The sequence below is a fragment of the Thrips palmi genome, unplaced genomic scaffold, assembly GCF_012932325.1.
Source record: "Thrips palmi isolate BJ-2018 unplaced genomic scaffold, TpBJ-2018v1 HiC_scaffold_8, whole genome shotgun sequence".
Classification (NCBI taxonomy): Eukaryota; Metazoa; Arthropoda; class Insecta; order Thysanoptera; family Thripidae; genus Thrips; species Thrips palmi.
Window position 1 is genome coordinate 4,933,306 of NW_023144635.1, and position 21,023 is coordinate 4,954,328.

General features: G+C 63.2%; 1 protein-coding gene across 1 annotated transcript in view; it reads right to left on the reverse strand.

Moving 5' to 3' along the window:
• The window catches only part of LOC117653087 (serine/threonine-protein kinase 32B), a 61,394-nt gene that overhangs the window by 28,362 nt on the left and 12,009 nt on the right, over positions 1-21,023 (reverse strand). Inside the window, exon 3 of the mRNA XM_034398459.1 lies at positions 14,721-14,886. Coding sequence (XP_034254350.1) covers positions 14,721-14,886 — 166 coding nt within the window. The remainder of the gene's footprint in view (positions 1-14,720; positions 14,887-21,023) is intronic.

A 21,023-nucleotide genomic window follows, 5' to 3' on the forward strand; every position in this document is an offset into this window, starting at 1 on the left:
GTCGTCGTCGGCCCGCTCGCCGCCCCCCGCGGCTGCGCCCTCCGTGGACGCCGCCGGACCGCCGCCAGCCTCCCCGGCCGCCGCCACCCCACTGCGGGCCGGCCGCCGCGCGCCGCCCGCGCCGCCAGCGCCGCCCCGGGCCCTGCCGCAGCCGTGAGCGGGCCGCGACCACGCCGGGAAATAAATCAAACCCCTTCGACCGCCACGCGCTTGGAGATGAAAGGACCCGGACCGCCGCGCGCCCACGGCGGCTAAGGGCCCGCGAACAAACCGCGCGGCACCGCGTCCAACTTCGCTGAGCGAGCGGCATGACAAAGACAGAGAGAGGCACCTCCGGGCCTAGCAACGCGCGTGTGCTCGGGGCAAAGGAGACGAACGCAGAAACACGGAATGGTCACTACGCTGCCAGGGTTGGACGAGCGGGTCACCTGATAGTGTGCTCCAGTTGCAGTGTAGCGACGCCAGGACGCCACGCCAGTCCAGCGGCGCCCACCGCCCCAACCACGCGTTCCACGTACTGCGTTCCGGGATCCAAGTTCTGTTATTGAGTGGCGCCCGCCTGCCCCACACTCTGCGGGCCACGGCCGGGCCACGGCCACACAGTGTGGTGTGAGCCCCGCCGGGCCTCGCCGAGCACGTTCCCGGTCAGGCTTCCCGAGTGTCCTCCAGCGCGGCGGTGTCCGGCACGTGCAGCGGGAGCAGAACGACGCCGAGGTCCGGCGAGGCCCGCGCCGACCGCCGCACCAACCGGCACCACCACCCACACGGTTCATGTTTTCATTTCATCAGTTTGCCCCGCCACATTATTCCGCCACGGCAAAAGCCCACCGCACCGCCCACTGCAAAAGGCCGACCCCAACAGTCTGTCTCTCCCGCACTCGCAGTGGGAGAGAGACCACGCGACACATGGGACACTGGCCGTTTGCCCCATTCCGTGCGCTGTTAGTTCTGCAGCAATCCAGTGGACTGATTCCGAGAGTCGTCGCTCTGTCTCCCTCGCACCTGTAGGGGACGCCCCATGAGTGCGAGAGAGACAGAGCGGCCGGTCTGCAGGAGGCGCTGCGGCGCGCTGCGGGCGGTCCCTGGTCCGCGCGCATTGGCGGTGCACAATGAACCGACACTACTCTGGCAGGAAGCGCGACCGTCCCGGTAATTGAATTGGGCCTTCCGGGACAGACGATCGCGAAGTAACTCGACGTCGAAGGGGGAAGGGGGAAAGGGGGAGGGGATTAAAGCACAAAACGAAGCAGCCCGTGACTCTTAGCCGCCGACACGACGACATCGAAACCCAAAGTAGAGATTCTAGTCAAGTCGGCGGCCGCGCGCCGCTGTCCCGGACTCGTGATGCATGGCGGCGCTCTTATGAAACGCGGCGAGAGAAAAGCGGGGAAAGCGAGAAAAATGAAACGAAGGCGCCGTGCTTAAGCCCCGGCGCCACGCCGATGTTGGCGGCCTTGGAGGCCTTGGAGGCCTCGCCTGCCTCGCCGGCGAGATGGATCGTGTGCTGGCGGCGCGGCGTCGCGGGAGCAGCTGTTACGGTACTTGTTTTGGGGCGATCCATGAATTTATGGGAAAGAGCAGCCAATCAATATGGCGGGGCGAGGCGGGGCGGGGCGGGGCGACCCCACACACGACCATAAAGGAGCCCCTCTCGTTTAACAGGGGGTGCTTGGCGTGCTTCGCGTGCTTCCGGGAGGCAATTTGTAACCAATAACTTGGCGATAAACCGGATTAGTTTTTTTGTCCTCCACCCTTCGCCCTTTCGCCCCGAGCCGGAGTCGGGAAATAGCAGAAAACAAAAAAGGGCCGGCTCGACTTTCTCGTTCGGAGTGTAGAGTGTGCTGCTCGAATGCCGCCCTTGCCTTCCCTTCCCTTTTTCCGCGCCAGCGGCGGCAGGGCCGCGGCAGGCTCGCTGGAAGGGTCGCAAAAAGGGCCGCGCTTAGGGCTGTCGCTTCCTTCCGCGTCCGACGGGACGCAGAGTCGGCCGCATCGCTCTGCCTCTCTCGCACTCACGGCGCGTCCCCTGCGGGTGTGAGAGAGACAGCGACTCTCGGAATCCGTCTGCAGGGCAGCAGGGTCGCCGCCCGCCCCGCCGCGGTCCCAATCTCATTTCCTGATTTGCTTGCTGTCCGTCGGCCGTCGTCCGTCCACGGCTCGGCCGGCCGCGCTGGGCAGTGCTGCGCAGCGGCGTAGTCAGTCAAACAGCGGACTGGGCGTTTTCGTTCCACCGCGTCGCTTCCGCACGGCAAACACCCTCCTCGCTTCGCCCCGCCTGCCGCCGCCATCGGGAGCTCACCCGGAATGAGGGTCAGTTCAGTTTGCGCAGATCGGGAGGCCGGACAAAAGAGCTGCCGGCGGTGGCCGCGTCCGAACCGTCACCGCGTCTCTGTCTCTCCCCGGCGGGCTGGTGCGAGAGCGAGAGGGACGGCGTGCTAGCGCGGCCCCGGGGCGGCATCGGGCGGGATGCACCGCGTGGTTCGCTCTTTGTCTAAATGGACGGCGTCAACAGAAGGCACAGAGTGCGCTGCGGTCTTCCCATCACGGCCGCCATGAATGGCCGCAGCGCTCTCTCTCTCTCTCTCTCTCTCTCTCTCTCTCTCTCTCTCTCTCTCTCTCTCTCTCTCTCTCTCTCTCGATGGCACCCCTGCTGCGGGGGGCTTCGGGACGCCCCGTGAGAGTGAGAGAGACGGAGCGACGCGGCCCCGACCCAATACCCATACAGCCCCACCACCACCGCACCGAGGCCCGGGAATTATTCGTGGCCCGGGGAAAATTCAATTTGTCGTGCAAAACGCGACGCAACTCGCCGTGCTGCTACGCCGCGCCCGCCGTGCCGCCACTACTACTCGGTCGCTCCCACTCAGCGCGCGGATCCACTGCGGGGCACGTCCCGGCCGCCAAGAGGAAATCAGGCGAGTAGCACCGACAAGGGACAAATTAAGAGTGAAAACACCAGAGGGAAAAACACGTCAGTGCTGCTTACGATGTACTCTTCAACAAGACAAATCCATTATTTAGGAAACCTTCATTTTACTTTTCCTTTAAAAATGATGGTTCATGTTTCTTTTTTTTTTTTTTTTCGTTTTGTTGTTGCGTTTACAAACGAACAGAAGTGTTTTCTTTGAGTCGTGGGTAATCTTCCTCCATCTTTTGTTTACAAATGGCGGTACTTTGCGGGTTATTGCCGATGTACTTCGCCGGCCGTGCCCATAGCAAACCGCGGCAACGTCCGAGTACAAATGAGCGCGTCCAACTCGCTCGGTTATTTGCAGACAAAATGGAGAGGGGGGGGGCTCCTCGCTTGTCGCGGCTCTTATTAGAAAGGACGGGATGAATGCGGTCCAGAATTCTTCGGGATAGAAATATTGCGTCCCGCAAAGTGGCCGCGGGTCGCAGGGTCGAAGGGTCGGCAGGGTCGGTGACCTTGAGGGCCAGCACGCCGAGGAGGCCGTCAGGGTGGTCGTCGCGGTGCTCGCAGTGCTGGCGGCCCGCCCCGCCTCCTATTGACGTCAGGTTATCGCGGCCCCGGAGAGAGCGCGCCTTCTTGCCAGCCTCGCCAGCAGGCAGCCACGGGCGGTTTTAAGTTTAGTAACAAGTTTCGCTTAAGACAAGGCAATCTATCTCGCGTTCAACTTTCTTCTTCTCTGGGCAGGGAGCGCACCGGGCCGGCCGGGCCGGCAGCATGGGGCTGTGACGGGCAAGGCGGGCCGGGGACGGAGTCACGTCCCGGGATATTCTTTTGACGCGGGTTCGGCGAGGCCCGCCCGGAGGGAGGCCGAGGCCCGCCGAGGCCGGGACACGTACTTGGCCATGATCCCTCGTCGCCGGCCCGGCCCGGGACACGTCCGGGACGGAGACACGTCTTGAGCCGCTGTCAATGCCGCTCCAAACGGCGCTTTCTTTGGGGCTTCCCTCGCGGCCTTCAGATTAGTGCAGCGGTCCGCGGAATGTCTCATAGCGCGACCTGACGTCACGTCCTGCCAGCCCGCCGACATGGCCGGGCAGGGCGAGGCAACACTAATGGATTTCCCTGAATGCCCGTCCCCCCCACCTCCCCGCCCTCGGAGCGGTGGCCCGCGGCCCAGGCCGAGGCGGGCGAGGCCCTGTGGCTCGACCTCTGGGCCGCGTCGCCGCGTCGCCGCGCCGCCCCGTTCCGGCGATCCCTTTCATGGGGTGGCGCGACCGCCGCGACCGCCGCCACCGCGCGTCATCTCAGGCACACTGCTTTCCTTCTGACGTGCCCCCCTCCCCCTCCCCTTCCGATCTCAGTCGGTAATCAATCACACGGCCGGGGATTCCCCGCGGCCGATTCCCCTTCGCCTTTTGTGCGCCGCGGCGCCGCACTTCGACCTGCAGACTGAGAGTCGTCGCGCCGTCTCTCTCGCACTCAAGGGCGCCCCCTGGAGGTGCGAGAGAGACAGAAAACGACTCTCGGAATCAGTCTGGCGGTGCATCCGTCACGGCGGCCGGGGCCTTGGCCGGGGCCGCGCACGCCGCGCACGCCGCATCGCCAATGCCGCAGACTCCTCGACTGCAGCACGCCCCCACGCCCCACGCGGTGCGGCCGGACCATACGTCAAACACGAGCGCGCGCACAGTGCACTGCCAAAATGGCAGAGCACCAAACTCCGCTAGGCAGCGAACAGCAGCAAAGGCAACGGGCATGGAGCGCCTGCGATCGGCGGGGTAGGCCAGCCCGCCGGCCAGGCGCGTGCGTCAGCCGCCCGGCTGCCTACCCGCCGCTTCGCAGGCGCTCTGCCGCGCTCTGCAAGGCTCTAGGTGGGAGATACGACCACTTTTTGACCAACTTGGTCGGAAAATCGTTGCGGTCAAAGCCAAAATCGTTGCGGTCAAAGCCAAAATCGTTGCGGTCAACGTCTTCCCTATACAGGGCATGAAAGAGTAGGGTCTTAAGAATACTAGGACGACGAGGGAGGCCTTTTACGGCGTCTAGATTGGACACAGTGGCCGCCCAAAGTCAGCAAAATCAGCAAATTTCCGAGATTCGACCACTTTTTGACCAACTTGGGTCGGAAAATCGTTGCGGTCAAAGCCAAAATCGTTGCGGTCAACGTCTTCCCTATACAGGGCATGAAAGAGTAGGGTCTTAAGAATACTAGGACGTCGAGGGAGGCCTTTTACGGCGTCTAGATTGGACACAGTGGCCGCCCAAAGTCAGCAAAATCAGCAAATTTCCGAGATTCGATCACTTTCTGACCAACTTGGTCGGAAAATCGTTGCGGTCAAAGCCAAAATCGTTGCGGTCAACGTCTTCCCTATACAGGGCATGAAAGAGTAGGGTCTTAAGAATACTAGGACGACGAGGGAGGCCTTTTACGGCGTCTAGATTGGACACAGTGGCCACCCAAAGTCAGCAAAATCAGCAAATTTCCGAGATTCGACCACTTTTTGACCAACTTGGGTCGGAAAATCGTTGCGGTCAAAGCCAAAATCGTTGCGGTCAACGTCTTCCCTATACAGGGCATGAAAGAGTAGGGTCTTAAGAATACTAGGACGTCGAGGGAGGCCTTTTACGGCGTCTAGATTGGACACAGTGGCCGCCCAAAGTCAGCAAAATCAGCAAATTTCCGAGATTCGACCACTTTCTGACCAACTTGGTAGGAAAATCGTTGCGGTCAAAGCCAAAATCGTTGTGGTCAACGTCTTCCCGATACAGGGCATGAAAGAGTAGGGTCTTAAGGACACTAGGGCGTCGAGGGAGGCTTTTTACGGCGACTAGATTGTACAGAGTGGCCACCCCGCCCGAGTCTGCCGGGAATGGAAAGATCCCCGTCCCAAATCCCAGATCGCTGCTTCAACTCCTTGTACAGCGTACTCCTCTCCGCCCGGACCCGCCAACGGCGCAGCAGCGCGGCAGCGTCCCGAAAATCCGTACCCTTCCTTTCCTCGACGTGTCTTGGGGCGCTAGGGCTGAGGCCGGGGCCGGGAGGGTAGGTACTCCAAGCAGCCCTACTAAACTACCCAGGGCGCTGGAAGCGGCGGGACGGCGCGCGCCGTCCTTCAGCACCCTCTCCAGCACCTCCTCCAGCACCCTGGCTCCGAGCTGTTCCCGCTGCAGTGGAGCATTCCCCGATCGGCAAACATTCCTCGCCCAGCTCGACTCGCTCACCTCCGCCTCCACATTCCTCTCTCCGCCTCCCTCGCAGCGCCGCCCCGCCGCCAAGCGAAACAAGACACGGCGCGATAGCGCTCCGTGCCGATTCTTCCCCGCCCGCCCCTTTGGAGGCTCACGATGGGCCGCCGGGCCGCGCCGCCGCGGGCGTGTATTGGGGCAGCTCAAGGTATACAGCAAGGTCGGTGCGGACGGGGATAGAGGCGCCACGGCGCGGCACGGCACGGCACGGCACGGCGCTAAGGGCCGCGTGCTGACCCGGGAGGCATGACCCAAAGCCCGGGCCGAGCCAGGGCACTTGAGCGCATTGTTGTTGGAGCTCGACTCGGCCTGCTCGGCCTGCTCGGCCTGCTCGCTGTGCTTGCGGCTCCCCGCTGCTAAGCCTCTTACCACGGCGCGGCCTACCGAGAGCCGAAGAGCGAGCCGCCGGCAGTCACTTCGTCAAACTGCCGGCCGAAATCAAAACACAAGTCGAACGGCGATTTGCATTTTAGAACACGGTGTCTCGGCGAAGTTGCACGTCTTACGGAAAACTCTTTCTCCCCCCCCCCCTCCCTCCCTCTCTCTCGCACACGGACGGGCGTGGCCACCAGGTCCTCCCCCTCCCCCCGCGGCCCCGCCCTGCTGAAACCCGACACCATGTCGACACACGGGCAATAGCCGTTTGCGGCCCGACTGTTGCACTAGTGCCCTCACTCTGACGTCACCGAAACGAGCAGCTCAGCAGCCCGGGCCCCGGGCCTCAAATCGCTCGGCGAAACTGAAACGGCCAGGCCGCTGCAGCAGCCGCTCGTCCAGAGTCCAGGGTGAGGGGGTCGGGGCGGTGACGGCCATGAAGGCCATGACACCGGTCGGCGGCCGCCCCGGGGAGTAGCATTCAAACGAGCGAGGGGATTTGCATCAGAAAAGCTCCTCGCCGTGCGTGAGGCGTGAGGTGCGCCGAGGCCCGAGGTGAGGCCCGGGGCGCGCTCCCAGTACCACGTCGCCCGGGTGAGAAGCTCTCCAAATGAAAGGAACACCAGCTGGCTCTCCAGCTACCCCAAAGCTTTTTTGCGGTTCGACGGCACTGCAGACTCGTTCGCAGGGTCGTTTTCGTGGTGCGAGAGAGGGGTGCGAGAGAGACGGAAGACTCTCGGAATCAGTCTGCCGGCCGTGTGACGATGGCGGGGCGCCGGACTCGGCTTTGAGGGGCTTTGCGTCTCCACCTGTGGCTTTGGCGCTGGCCGAGCCCAGCCGAGCCGCCCCGGGCTGCCCTCCCCATTCATTCGGCGGGGTTTGTTTGAGCCCTGCGCAAGGATTACTGCCCCCCTCCCATACACCGCACAGCAGGTGCTAGCTGATTACAGCGCCCGGCAGTACATTCATATGCACGTCCTGTGGGACTGGCGGCTCGGTCTGGGGTGTCCAGTGTATCCGCACCGCGCCACACCAGACCGGCAGGCAGGCGGCCCTCTGTGGGGCCGGGGTACGGGTTGTCAACTGTTTCTCCTGTTTCGGGTTCTGGCCCACTGGCGGGGCGGGCCGGGCGGACGGGCGGCGTGCAAACCTCCCTCCGTGCTTTTCCTTTCCGCGGCCGAGGAGGCCCTTGCACGTTGCAGGCCGAGCAGGGCCTCATGAATTTGTCATACCCGAGCGTCCGGACGGGACGGGTCGCTTGCTTGCTCAGCGGAGAGAGTCGCAGCGGAGAGCGGGGAACCAGGGGGCGGCTTTTCAGAGTTCACCTCGGATTTCACGGTGTGCACGCCAAGGGCCGCGTCGGGGGCGTAGGTGTAGCCTCGACACTGCTAAACGAGGGCGCGGTGCCGGCGGGGGGCAGCCGGGGGCGTAGACGGTCAATGGCCTCTCTTCCTGCTTCCCCTCATCCGACCCACCGAGCTCTACTTCCCCCAGGGCGCAGCCTCGGCGTACCCGACCGCCAGCACTGCTTCGGAATCACATCGGTTCGGGTCGGGCGGTACGTACATCGAACATCGTACGAGGCAACATCGGAAATAAGAATCGACGTACAGCATCCCCCTCCGCTCCAGCGGAGAGCCACTGCATTGATATCTATTTACGACTCCGAGAGCCACGGCCACCAATAACACCGAGCCGTCAGCCCCCGAAGTTGATACGACCCTCCATAAAAATATGTCTCCCGTGACGGGTGCACACGTGACCGCCATTGGAATGCCTCACACAGACACACACACACACACAGCATCCGTGCGGCAACTGTGGCGCAATCGCGAACTAAGTTGGCTTAGTGATTCCGGTCGACGTCGTGCTGTCTCCCTTGCACTCCATGGACGCTCGGGCGGCGTGCGAGAGAGGCAGCGCGCCGGAACACTGTGGAATCCCCGCGCGGCACAAGCTGTGTGTGGGGCTCGCGGTTCGCCGGAACCTGGCCGCCCCGCCCGCCCCGCCCCGCCCCGCCCCGGCACACTGGCAGTAATTGACCGGCCGGGCAAACACTCGGCGATAATGCTGTTTCGCCGCGGCCGGCCGGCCCGCCAAGTTGGCGGATTAATCCGAGCAATCCGAGGCGGATTAATCCGAGCAATCCGAGGCACGGCCGCGCGCCGACAGTGGGCTAGAAGGCCGGCGGAGGCGGCCGAAACCCTGGACGCGTTTTGAGCTCCAGAGTCGCTAAATGGGGCTCGAACCGAACGTGTGACCCCACCAATGGATTCCTCGTTCGGAGAGCAATCCATTGGTGGGGTCACACGTCCGGTTCGAGCCCCGCTTACCGACTCTGGAGCTCAAAACGCGTCCGGGATTTTGGCCACCTGCATCAACCTTCTGGCCCACTGTGCCGCGGCAACGGGCCAACGCCAATTTGAGGCTCAAGCTGGGCGGTAACGGCGTAACGGCCCGGTGATGGCTGCGCCTCGCTGCGGCTGGCCAAGATGTGCCGCCCCGCCTCGCCCCGCCGCGGAGGCTGTTTGCGCAAGTTTACGCCCCGACGACACGCCATTCGCGTTATACTGCGACATCGCGGGGCGGCCGCCGCGACTACGACCACGCCCACACCGCCGGCGCCACCGAGACCCATCATAACACCGGCCAGATCTCTCCGCGCCAAATAACTTGGCGACAGTTTATTTGCGCGTCGGCCTCCACCACGGCCTCGGCCTCGAGGAGTGTGGCGAGCGTGAGCGTCGTCGAGAGTCCCCAAGACGGATGGTCGCGCCTCGGCGACATCCATCGCCGTGCCGCTAGAGCGTGCCGCCACAGAACGCCGCGCGGTGGCGGCCGCACCTGGAGTTGGCATCGCCTGCCACACCACACCGCGGCGTGGCGGCCTAGAAGGCCACCGTGACGAATGACCCCTGGCGGAAGGCGGTGTCATCTGTCAGGGCCACACTCTCACACACGCTATCGTGTCGTCACCGTCGTCGCCCTCGCCAAGCCACTCCGGTGAGGCCGGGGCGAAGCGTTCCCCGTTTCTTGACCGAGTGCGCCGAGGTGGCGGGCCGTAGAGGTAGACACGACGCAATACACCAGGCGCCAGTCCGCCGCAGCCCGTCGCGGTGGCACGCTCCTCCCAGGAGGTCGACCCCCATTCCAGGACCTGCAACGAATAGCCCCGGCGCGCGGCCCGACAGCGCTTCAGGGAGAGGAAGAGAGATGCAGCAGCCCCTTGCCGCTCGGAGTGCGCCGCGCCGCGCGCTGCCGGAGAATGCGTTTATTGCATTAAGATTGGACTGCAGACTACACCGTGTTTTTGCACAGCACGCATCCTTGTTCCGGGCGCTGCAGGACAGGGAAGTCCGCCTCGATTATCTCTCTTTCTCTCTCTCTCCCTCTTCCCCGAGGGCTGCCCACCCCGCTGCCCGCCCGGCTCCTCGGCGCGCTCAAGCAGGGCGAGAAGGAGGCGGCACCCACGGCCTCGGCTCGCATACTGATCCCGAGAGTCGCTTTCGAGGCGCTGTCTCTCTCGCGCTCGTGGGGCGTGCCGCGTAGGTGCGAGTGGAACAGAGCGGCGATGAGAGAGTGGCTTTCGGAGTCAGTCTCCACACAGCGGCCTGATTACTTTTACGGGCGTGGTGGTTGCCGCCCCGCGGACCAACACGCGCCGCCGCGAAGAGGGCATGCTGCCTTTTCCCCGCCCCGCCTGCAGCAGGCTAAGAGGCTCGCAGGGGTCAAGAGCTTCCCAGGCAATCTCTGCCGGACGCAATGTGGATTAGAGAGGAGATTGGCCGGGGCAGCAGGGCAGCGGGGGCAGCGGGGGCAGCGGGGGCAGCGGGGGCAGCGGGGGCAGGCCCTGGAGCCTGGAGGTGCGCTGCCTGCCGGGCTGGCGGCGCCGTCAAGGTGAGGCCCGTACCTGCGGGGAACGAGTTAAGGGCAGGAAGGACGCCGCGTGGCGGGGGTGGGGCGGGCCACGCTCTAAGGGCCTGCACTGCAATGCCCCGGCAGCGCCCACGTCCGTGAGGATCAGCGCAGCGTCAAGGAAGGGAATGCAGGGGGAGAGGAAGCAAATTAAATTCGGCAGAAATAGGTCAGTGGGACCGCGGCGCGACGAGACGCACACCGCCACAGTAAGACCGCGCCGGATTATCCAGTGGCGCACCGCGCACCTGCACTGTGGGCCAGAACACCGGTGGGCGGACAAAGCTCTAAACGCGTTTTGAGCTCCAGAGTCGCTAAATGGGACTCGAACCGAACGTGTGACCCCACCAATGGATTGCTCTCCGAGCGAGGAATCCATTGGTGGGGTCACACGCTTGGTTCGAGTCCTGTTCAGCGACTCTGGAGCTAAAAAAAATGCGTCTAGAATTTTGGCCACCTCCATCCACCGTGCGCTGCGGCATGTCCGGGCACGGCGCACCGCGGCGCAGCACCGCGAACGGGCCGACACGCCATAAAGGGGTCGAAGGAGATAAAAAGAGAACAAGCAAGAAGAGGGCATGAAGGGGCCCGTGCGCGCGGATTTAGCTGTCTGCGATTTTATTTCCTCTCCTTCGTTTTTATATAGGAGGATCCTTTCCGGCGTAGCCACCGCCGCTATTCACCGCATAGCGGCGCGGCGAATAGGCGCACTCCAACAACAACAACAACAACAACAACAACAACAAGAGTACTTCCAGTTGATAATGCGACGATCCCATGGCACGGCATGAGAGGACCCACGCGACCGTCGCAGCAGCAGTGGTCGGCGACGGATTAGCTGCTGCAAACTTTGTCGAGTGCGGGAATCATTCTCCCCCCCCCCCACACACACACACAGTCAGCAAAACAGCCATGCACTGGACTCAGTGGCCTACAAAGGAAGCGTAGTTTCCGCCAGTCAGCACATTTCACAACTTTTCGATAATCGTCGACGTTTTGATAACTTTTCGAGGCCAGCGCCGCCGAACTAAAAGTGGTTGAGGCGCCTGACAGAGTTATTGGGTTCGAAGAAGCGCGTTCCAGCCAAATTTTCGGAGTGGGCCGCCCTTCGGTCTCTATTCAAAGGCTTCAATTAGGCCCAAGGCAGTGACTTCAATTCTTACTCCAGCCACGCCACGCCACGCCTCGCACGCCGCGGCGGCAGCGCCACCGCGTTACCGCGGGATCTGCGTGACGTGCCGGGGCGTGCAGCACACCGTGATTACCTCATTTGCATCAGACGCCACGCCTCGCGTCCCGACGTCCCGACTGTCTGCCGTTACGCGGCGCGCGTCGCTCCAGACCACCGCACACCGCAGCGCCGGGGCGCTCCCCGTGTGCTAATTCGCACGTTGGAGCTCAAGCGGCGCCCCCCCCCCCTTTTCTCCCCTACTCAGACGCGATATGACCGCCTGTGGCCACACCACTGTCCGCAGGCTAACCCTCGCCACGAACCGCGGCCCCCACCACCCCTTGTCCACACTCTAGTTTCAAATTGAAAGCCGGGCTGGTCGTCTAAGGGGCGTCGATCGAGTGCAGCCCCTCGCCAGCCACAATGAGGCCGTGGGCCGCCACGCCCGCCGCGCTAGTTCGCCAACCGCCTCGGCAACGTAACAGCTGTGCTTGGTGGCGTGGGGGAGCAAGGGCCATTCAGCCCAGGGCCGCCCCACCCCGCCCCGCCATCGCTCAAGCCGGTTCGATTTTTGGCCGTGCCACGGGCGTGCCATGGGCGTGGCAGGGCACGGCGACGGCCTTTGAGCGGTTCCCCTGTGGTGGTCCGCGCTGCGTCGACGTCGTGTGGCCAGGCCCGGCCAGCAGGCCGATTCCGAGAGTCGTTCTCGTCACACTCACGGGGCGTCCCATGCAGGTGCGAGAGAGACGGAGCGACGAAAACGACTCCCAGTCTGCTCTACAGGCGACCCAATCATGGCGGTAATGCAGCACGGGGCCAGCGCGCACGCCGCCAACTGCGTCTTTGAAGCCGACTGCTACTTGTTGAAGTGGCCCAGGCCTCCTGCACGGCCCGCTCCGCACACAGGAAGCGCACGGGGGCACGGGGGGCACCCCGCGGGCCTGCGGCCGAGCCAGGCGGAGCGCGGAGCAAACATGGCGCTAACTCAGATTGCCTGGAAGTAGCGGCCTGGCCGGCCCGCCTGTGCCTCGTCGACCCGCGAGGCATCGGATGCGAAAAGAAGATCTAAAGACTGAAATTAGGTGAGCCGACCCTAGCCCTACCGCCACACGCCGAGGCAGCGCATTCACTGCCGCGACTCGGCCGCGACAGCCATCGGCACAAAATGGCGCACAGTGATTTCGGCTCGGCGGAGCGGTCCCAGAACGAGACAGGCGAATATAATACGAAAGCGCGGCGGTGGCTGCGGCGGCGGGCTGGGAACGAGATTTCTATCCAACGCGCCTTTCTCGCCCGTATTATGCATTTGCCCTCACTCACTCACACTCACTCGCGAGCAGTCACACGCACGCACTCACACAGGCACGCGGGGGAAAAGGCGAATCCATCCCCGCGCGCGCCCCCCACCGCCACCCGGGCCGCGGGGCTCGGCGTCGACGGCGGGCGGCGCGCGCTGCGGTGGCTTTGACTCTGGAGGCTTACATTGTTCGGCGCCGCCTCGCCACGCAGCCTCGCGCCTCCGTGCTCGCGGTGGCTGCGTCTCACACCTCGCCGCGCGGACCAGCCGGTTCCTAACAGTGCCCCCGTCGCTCTGTCTCTCTCGCACTCGAGGGGCGCGCGGCGCGCGAGAGGCAGGGCGACGGAGCCTGCCGGCCCAGCTCAGCGCCTCCAATATGAACCGACCTGGCGGCGCCTGGCGGCTGAAAAGCTTTCCGCCCCGGCACGTCTCGCGGTGAGCGAGGACTCCGCGGACCGCCAGAGCAGTGCAGCCGTCCTCCTTCATGAACGCGCTCTAGCGTGCTGTGTGAGTGAGGGCTGTGCCTGTGTGTCTGTGAGAGTGTGTCTGTGCGGGGCGAGGTGGCGGCGCGGTGGCGCCTGACGTCACAGGGTATAATTTCATTCCTATATGCGCCCCTGCGGGGCCGTGCGGGGCTCCGTGGGGCCCTGTGGGGCGCTGGCAGGGTCTGGCGGTACCGCGTTCACGCCGCGCCGCCGCAGTTTGCGGAGAGGCGACGTTGGCGCTGGCGGGGCTCTGATTGCTAAAAGCAGCGGCGGGGCGGGGGGCGGGGATGATAAATTCGACCAGGCGAGGGGAGGGGTAGGGGAGGGGCAGCGGTCTGGCATTGGCACCCGCCGGCCGCGTTAGCCGCGTTGATCCGGCGGCAATTCGTCCTTGTCGGCTTATTAGGACAACCGTCGCCCTGAGCCTGAGCATGGGGCCACGGCACGCCACGGCCGAGGCGCGCGCCGAGGCCAGAGCCGCGGGCAGGGCCGCAGGCCGTAGGTGCGGTGGAGCCGAGCCGGCCCGAGGCCGCGGAGGGGTGGGGGTGGAGGGCGTAATTCCCCCGCGTCGCTCCGCGTGCCCCGCGTCGTCTTGTCCCTGGTCATGGTAAACAGCGCGAAAGGGCCGAGAGGGCGAAGGCCCGCCACGGCCCGGCCAACGCAAACACGGCGCCCTCCGCCCGCCACGCCCCGCGACACGCACCCCACTGCCGCTCAGTGGGCCAGAAGGCGGCCAAAACTCCAGACGCGTTTTGAGCTCCAGAGTCGCTGAACAGGACTCGAACCGAGCGTGTGACCCCACCAATGGATTCCTCGTTCGGAGAGCAATCCATTGGTGGGGTCACACGTTCGGTTCGAGTCCCTGCGAGAAGCTTGACAGTGTGGTGTGTGCGCGTGCCCTGTCATCGCCGCCTCCGCGCACTCACCCGTGCAGGGCCCGGAGCGCGGTGTGTACCCGCTACACTGGGCAAACACGTTCCTTTCGCAGCGAGTTGCGACACACGCCGCCGGGCCAACTATTTCGCCCTTGACGAGCTCGTGATGAAGCAGCGACCCTCTGGACCGCATCGCAAGCCGCGACTGTCTGTCCCAGCCCGTGGGGGGGGGGGGGGGCAACTAGCCCCGCTAAGCGGCTTAACGGCCACCCTGGGCCACCTCGGTGGGGAACAGAGGGGCGGGCCCAGTTTTCCAAAGCAGTGTTTTCCCTCTGGTGCGCGCTGCGGCGGCCCGGCAGGCCGAGCGCCAGGCCTGGCCGGCTGGAAAAAGCGCGGGGAAATTGAATTTAAGCCTCGGGGGGCTTTTATTTACAAGGGAAGGGCTTACCTTGGAAGGAGAACCACATGTTGACGAGGAAGGGGTGATCCAGCGCGGCCATGATCTCCACCTCGCGCAGCACGTTGCGCAGCGCGTCCCGCTCCACGCACTGGCCCTTGTTCATGTACTTCATGGCGTACATCTGGCCCTTGTCCTTCTTCTCCACGATGCACACCTGCAAACAGAGAGGCCGCCGATTTCATCATTTCGCTCTCGGCGCGCCAGAAAAAGGAGGAGAGTGAAAACAGCAGAACAATGATGTACTCCAGCAGCAGCACCCCAGCGACTTCTGTTTTAAGCGAGCCAATAGAAAGGAGGTCGAGGGGTTGTTTATTTATTCCCAGTAAACATGAGACCGGCCCTATATTTTCCCTTTCTTTTCAAAATATAGAGGCGCGCTCTCAAAAGTCAGAAGTGGTTGAGAGAGGGGGGAAAAAATGGCCGGCCGAGGAGACGGGAACGATTCAAGTTTGCGAAGAAGCACAAAAGGTTGGAATTGGGCTTTTCTCAGGTCTTTCTTCGCGTGAATCAAATTTGCGTCTCATTCTCTTTCTCTCTCGCGCCGAGGGAGAGATACGGTGCAGGGGTAAAAAGGAGATGAATGGATCCGAGATGAGACATCTTCTGCTGGCTCTGTTTCTCGGACGACTGTTTTAGCGATTTCTAGGCCGCAAGGGAAGGGCGACGAGCCGAAATGACCGAGAGTCGACTTGGCACTCCTTTCAACTTCGGTCAATGGTGTCCATTATTGACCTGTAAATAATGTTTGACGCTAACGAGAAATTCCACAGCCACCTCCCACGCGAGCTGCCCAAAGAGTTTTCGCGCCTGAGTGTGAAAACACTTTACCTTTCATAAACTAATTTTCCGCTAATAAATGAACGGCCGCTGGATTCTTCATAAAGCTTTCGGCCACACAATTTTGGCGAAAGAGCTTTTTCCAGCAACAGCGAAGGTGGTCCGTAGTTGGATGACGGAGGGAGGCCCCGGGAATGGAGACACGGCGGAGTGATAAGGAGCCAGCCTCGTCCCGAAGGCAAGGGGCCCTTCTCTGATGGGCGAGGCCGGGCAGGGCAGCGTAGGGCAGGCCCCTCCCTGATAAAGACACCAGCTAGGCGGGCCTCGTCCACAGCCAACTGCTGCGTCCCGGCCTCGGCGAGGCGTGGCAAGGCCTGGCAAGGCGGAAGCGAACCGCCTGGAGTGAAATCAAGAGTGAAGGCAAACAACTGAGTCCGGCCGGGACACGGCGGAGATGGTGCATAATTGGCTGTGCCAAGCCGTGACTTCAACTAGGAAGTGAAAAAAAATCTTTTATCTTGTCGGGTTTTGGTGTTGCTTTGTTTGTTTGCTGGGTACGCGAAGCAACCAAGTGTAAGTCTGCAGTCCCCAGCGGCAGTCACTTCCCTGATACAGTTTCTCAATTGTGTTTTCTCTCCATTCAAGTGTACAGTACACCTTTGGCGATATTGGGACGAGGACCTCGTTGGCAAACAACAACAACAACAACCATAACAAACAACAACAACAACAACAACAGTAGCACGCGGCGTCTCGTCCTTTGCTCGTCTCGCCGTCTAATGGAAGGGAAGGAAGGGGTGCTCAGGCTCATTACCACAGTCGTCGCTCCGTCTCTCTCGCACTCACGGGGCGTCCTCATGGGCGCGAGAGAGACGGAGCGACAGAGACGACTCAGAAGTCTGCAGCCTCGCAGCCTCCGGACGAAGGCGGCACGCGGAGCGTGATCCACGATCCAGCGTCATTTTAATAAAACACACGCCGTCAGGCAGCGGGAGGCAGTACGGCCCCTTCCGCCTCCTCCCTCCGCCACGCGCTCTGCAGCTTTTTTCCTTAAAAATAGAAAGATTTGAGAAATCATTTCCGACCGGTCGGAGGGCGTCAGGCCCCCTGCGAGACCAGAGACCGGGCCCGTCGGACGGCCGCGTCGTGCGGGTGGCCCAGCCCGGACTTCGCAGGCGCTAGCAGGCGCTCGCCCCCGGCTCAAACCCAAAGAGAGTCGTAACTCGATGTGGGAGGCGAGTTCCAGACGCAAGGAAACACCGCCACACACATACACACACACAAACATGACCGTGTGTTCAACCGCGCGCGCACTCGAGACGGTTGAGACCGGATGAAAGTCGGTTTCCGCCACTCCAGCCAGTCCAGGCACTCCAGCACCGCTCTCCGGATTCTCCTGCCTCGCCTCCAAATAATGGAGTAACGGAATAATGGAATAATGGAATAATGGAGATGACGCAACAAAAGGGCCGCGCGCCGACTCACTCGCACCCTCGGACACGTAACGAAGCCGTTCGTACGCAGCACAACAAGTTGGGACAAAGTGTGTGTGTGGGTGGGTGTGTGAGAGAGAGAGAATGTGTGTGTGTGTTAGCGTGCGTTCAACAGCATGTGTGCTGGACCCTGCCGGAAAGGTTAAGGAGTGAAGTTGAAAGAGGGGGAGAGTTGGGGGCGGGGTTGCCTGGGTCGTGGACTCAATGAATGGAATTCGGAGTCGTGTGTGAGTGTGCTGTCCCCCCCCCCCCTCCCCTTTCCTCTCACGGCACTCTCATGACGATTGTCGAGCTAGTCCAGATAGCGCAGGTGCAAAGCAGTGCACAGCAGGTGCGAAAGCTGCTGCAGAGGCGGAGTGTGAGTGTGGAGGGGTCTGGCCGAGGTGAACATTTCTGACTGCAACTCGCTCCACCTGAGAGACGCTTCCTCTCCCGACAGTGTGCACGACAGTGTGCATAGCGAGGCAGTGCTGCCGGGAGTCCGCTTGGCGCGGCTTCGCGTTTCACAGTGCGGTGTCGAGTGTCGCTTCGCGCTGCTGCCCGCTCTACTGCACCAGCACGCCGGCCAGGCCAGGCCCGCCGGCCCCGAGTTCGCGGCTCGCTGCCCTGACGCCTCGCAGCCCGCAGCGCCAGGCCCTGCAAACGCCCCGCACTGGCCTCTAGGGGCGGGGCGGGGCGGGGCGGGGTGGGGCGGGGCGGCGGGGTGGCGTGACGCCACACGACCCGAGTCCTCATAAAGTTAGGCCAGGGTGCGGTGCGCGACAGAAACTTGCAAGATGGCCCGGTCGCCGAGGCTGGGGAGGGGGGCGGGGCAGGCCGGGGCCGGCAGGGTGTTTGGGTGCAGACTTGCTCGCCAGAGTACAGCACTCTCTGAGACCCCAAAGCCCCGTGCCGAGCCGTGCCCGCCTAGCCCCGTTGCCCAGAGCTACGGCGGCAGCGATGGGATTTATACGAGCAGGCCCTACTTCGTGTTGTTGTGGTCGCCTCCAGAGAGGGGCGGGGCGGGGCGGGAGTCCGGAAACAGGAAAGGGACCCGGCCCCGCGTCCGTATGATCCACCACAAAACGCACCACTTTGGACCTTGTCGCCACACTGTGGGGGGAGGCGGCTGCCGGTTGATTGGTTAACCGTCCCGCCGGGCGAGATTGTTTTGTTCGCGTCCCTAAACCGCCAAATCAAATTGGGCGACGTCGGCATGCATAATCCGGCCCGGTCGATACCCATGTACACACACGACTTGAGGGCCGACCTAGCAGTGGAGGCATGCCTGCAGGATCAGGTCGGCAGGGCGTAATCCCGCACTCACTGGATGAGGCACGGATCCCTGTGGACTCGGTGCGGGACGGCAGGGGCACCTGATACCCGCGACCCCCCCCCCCCTTTCCATTACTCAATCATAATCCAGTTTAAACTGCGCGCCTTCTCTGACTCCCCCCCTCCCGGCCCATCAGATGATGCAACGCGCAGGGGGAGGGGGGGATTTGACAACACGTCTGCGCGTTCATTCGATTACCCCCACCGCCCCGCACAGCGTCGGAAAACAACAACAACAACAAGGAGGCGTCACACATCGCGATGAAGCGAGCTCCAGCCGTGACTGGAGGCTCTAGCACGCCGTGCCGCGCCACTGGATGAAAAGCAAAACCAAGACAGTAGAGGCCCGTAACGGGCGGACCTGTGCGTCCGTTAAGAAAAGTGGGGTGAGGTGGGGTGGGTAGACACTGGGTCGGCGATCCGATGCGTCAAACGACGGACAGACAGACGCGTTCGCCGGTCGAGGCACAGCCCAGGCACAGCCACGCCAGCGGCCGGCCGGCAGTGCCGGCAGCTGCCGCTGCAGGCGAGGGGAAGGGGGAGGGGTGTTCAAAGCACCCGCTGGCTGACAGAGGTGACGAGCCGAAGTAGCTTCGGCTACTTTTGGAGAGTCCGTTTAGGGTCCGTTTAGCTTCGGCAACCTTCGCTAACGGGCCGGACCGAGCCGGACCGGACCCGGACCGGACCGGGTATTGAGGAAAACTTGGGCTGGCCTAAACGGACCGGGAAACCCGCCCGTTACGGGCCTCTACAAGACAGAAACTTGGCGGGCTCCTCTTCCGGCGTCCTGCGCGGCCTTCTGTAAGCGGGGAGGCACCGCACCGCCGCGCCGTCCAACATTTATCAGCTCGCAAAGTATTCAAGGCGCGGTGCGGTCAGCGAGCCCCCCTCCCCCTCTTGCCCCGCAGTCTCGGCAGCGTTTGCCCGCCGGAGATTTAAACTTCTTTGCGCGCCGTTTCCGCTCAGTTAAGGGGAAAAAAACTTGGCAAATCCCGGAGAACTTGGAGAAAAAATTGGTCTGCAATCTTTGGAAAATTTCAAAACCGCCGATCGATTTTGAGAATGTCTCCAGCGGTTTTCCAACCTTTTCCGACTCGCTGTCTGACGCGCCCCGTCGCTGGAGCCTCCAGGCGAACCGCTTCGTCGCCTCGTCCCGTCAACGACCTCGTGAGCTATCTACACTACGTGAACGGAGTGAGCCAAGGCCAGCAGTGAACCGGATCGAGAAAAAAATGGAAACCGTCTCGGCCGCTTATCCATCCCCCGAGACAGACGGAGAGCGACGCTCCAAGGACGCATGCAGTCGCGCGATCTCTCCGAGCTCTCCCCGGCCCGCTCGCGCTAGGCTCGCGCTAGGCTCGCGCTCACTCCCCCTGCCCTGCCCACGGACCGTGCCACGCAGAGACGGAGACCTGGCCTCCCCCTTCTAAACCCCTCGGGGAGTCACTCTTTTCGATCTCAAGGCCTACTCGCCACATTTTTCCACGAAGGCCGGTCGAATCCGATTTTCGGCGCGCCTTCCCTCCCGCAGCTCCCGCGGCCCTACACCAGCAGCTCGGCCGCTCCCAGTCGTCGCCGCGGTCCCACAGTGGACCAGAAGAGCGCTGGAGGCGGCTAAAATTCTAGACGGGTTTGGAGCTCGCGAGTCGCTAAATGGGACTCGAATCGAACGTGTGACCCCACCAATGGATTCCCCGTTCAGAGAGCAATCGATTGGTGGGGTCACACGATCGGTTCGAGTCCTATTTAGCGACTCTACAGCTCAACACGCGTCTAGAATTCTTGGCTGCCTCCGCCGGTCTTCTGGCCCACTGTGAGTCCTCTTCCCTCCCCTTCCCGGCCCCAGGCTGTCCCGAGGAAGTCCTGAGGAAGTCCCCAGGATGTCCCCGGGACGTGCCCGCCGCGCAGAAGGTCAGCATGCGACGCGCTCCCCCTCCCACCGCCGCCTGTCGAATAAGGAGATTGCTCCGGCGACGTGGCCGACGACGGCGTCCTCAGGCACGTCAAGGAGGGCCGCACGCACGTGGCACGCACGCGGCACACACGTGCAGCCTGTCAGCGCCGCGAAAGAAGTAATCAGAGCGCCATTCACCGCACGCGTGCGGGCCGAGAGAGACAGAGTGACACGGAGAGAGACAAGAGTGACACGGAGTGACAAGGCCAACTGTCGACGAGGCGTCGGCATGTCGGCATTCTAAAGCCGAGCCGAGCCGAGCCCGCCGGGTGGACAATGTGGCGGCCGCAGTAAGGGAAGGCATTTCCTCTCTCTCCCTTTCCTTTCAGACTTGCTTCTGTCCCTTCTGGAACGCGGCGCCGTGCGACGCGAGCTTGCTCTGCTGCTGACTCTCGCGGTCCGCCACAGTCCGCGCGGCGCCAACTCGCCCAGGCCCAGGCAGCGCCGGGGGGAACGCGAGCGAGTCAACTCCGATTTCACAGTGCGCCGCATGCACTCCTCGCGCTGTCTCTCTCGCGCCCCTTCGGCGCGCTCCGTGAGTGCGAGAGAGACAGAGCGAGTGGCGGCGGAATCGCTCGGCCCGGACCGGCAGCGCCCTCTGGGCGGCTTGGCGGCCCGCTCGGCAACTACTCGCCAAGATCCTCCGCGTCCGCGGACCGCCGCCGTGCCGTCATGCATAATGCAGGCAGAGCGCGAGACTGCGGGGCGCGGTGGCGGCGCCGCGAGCACACCTTCCTTCCGCGCTCCGTTTTC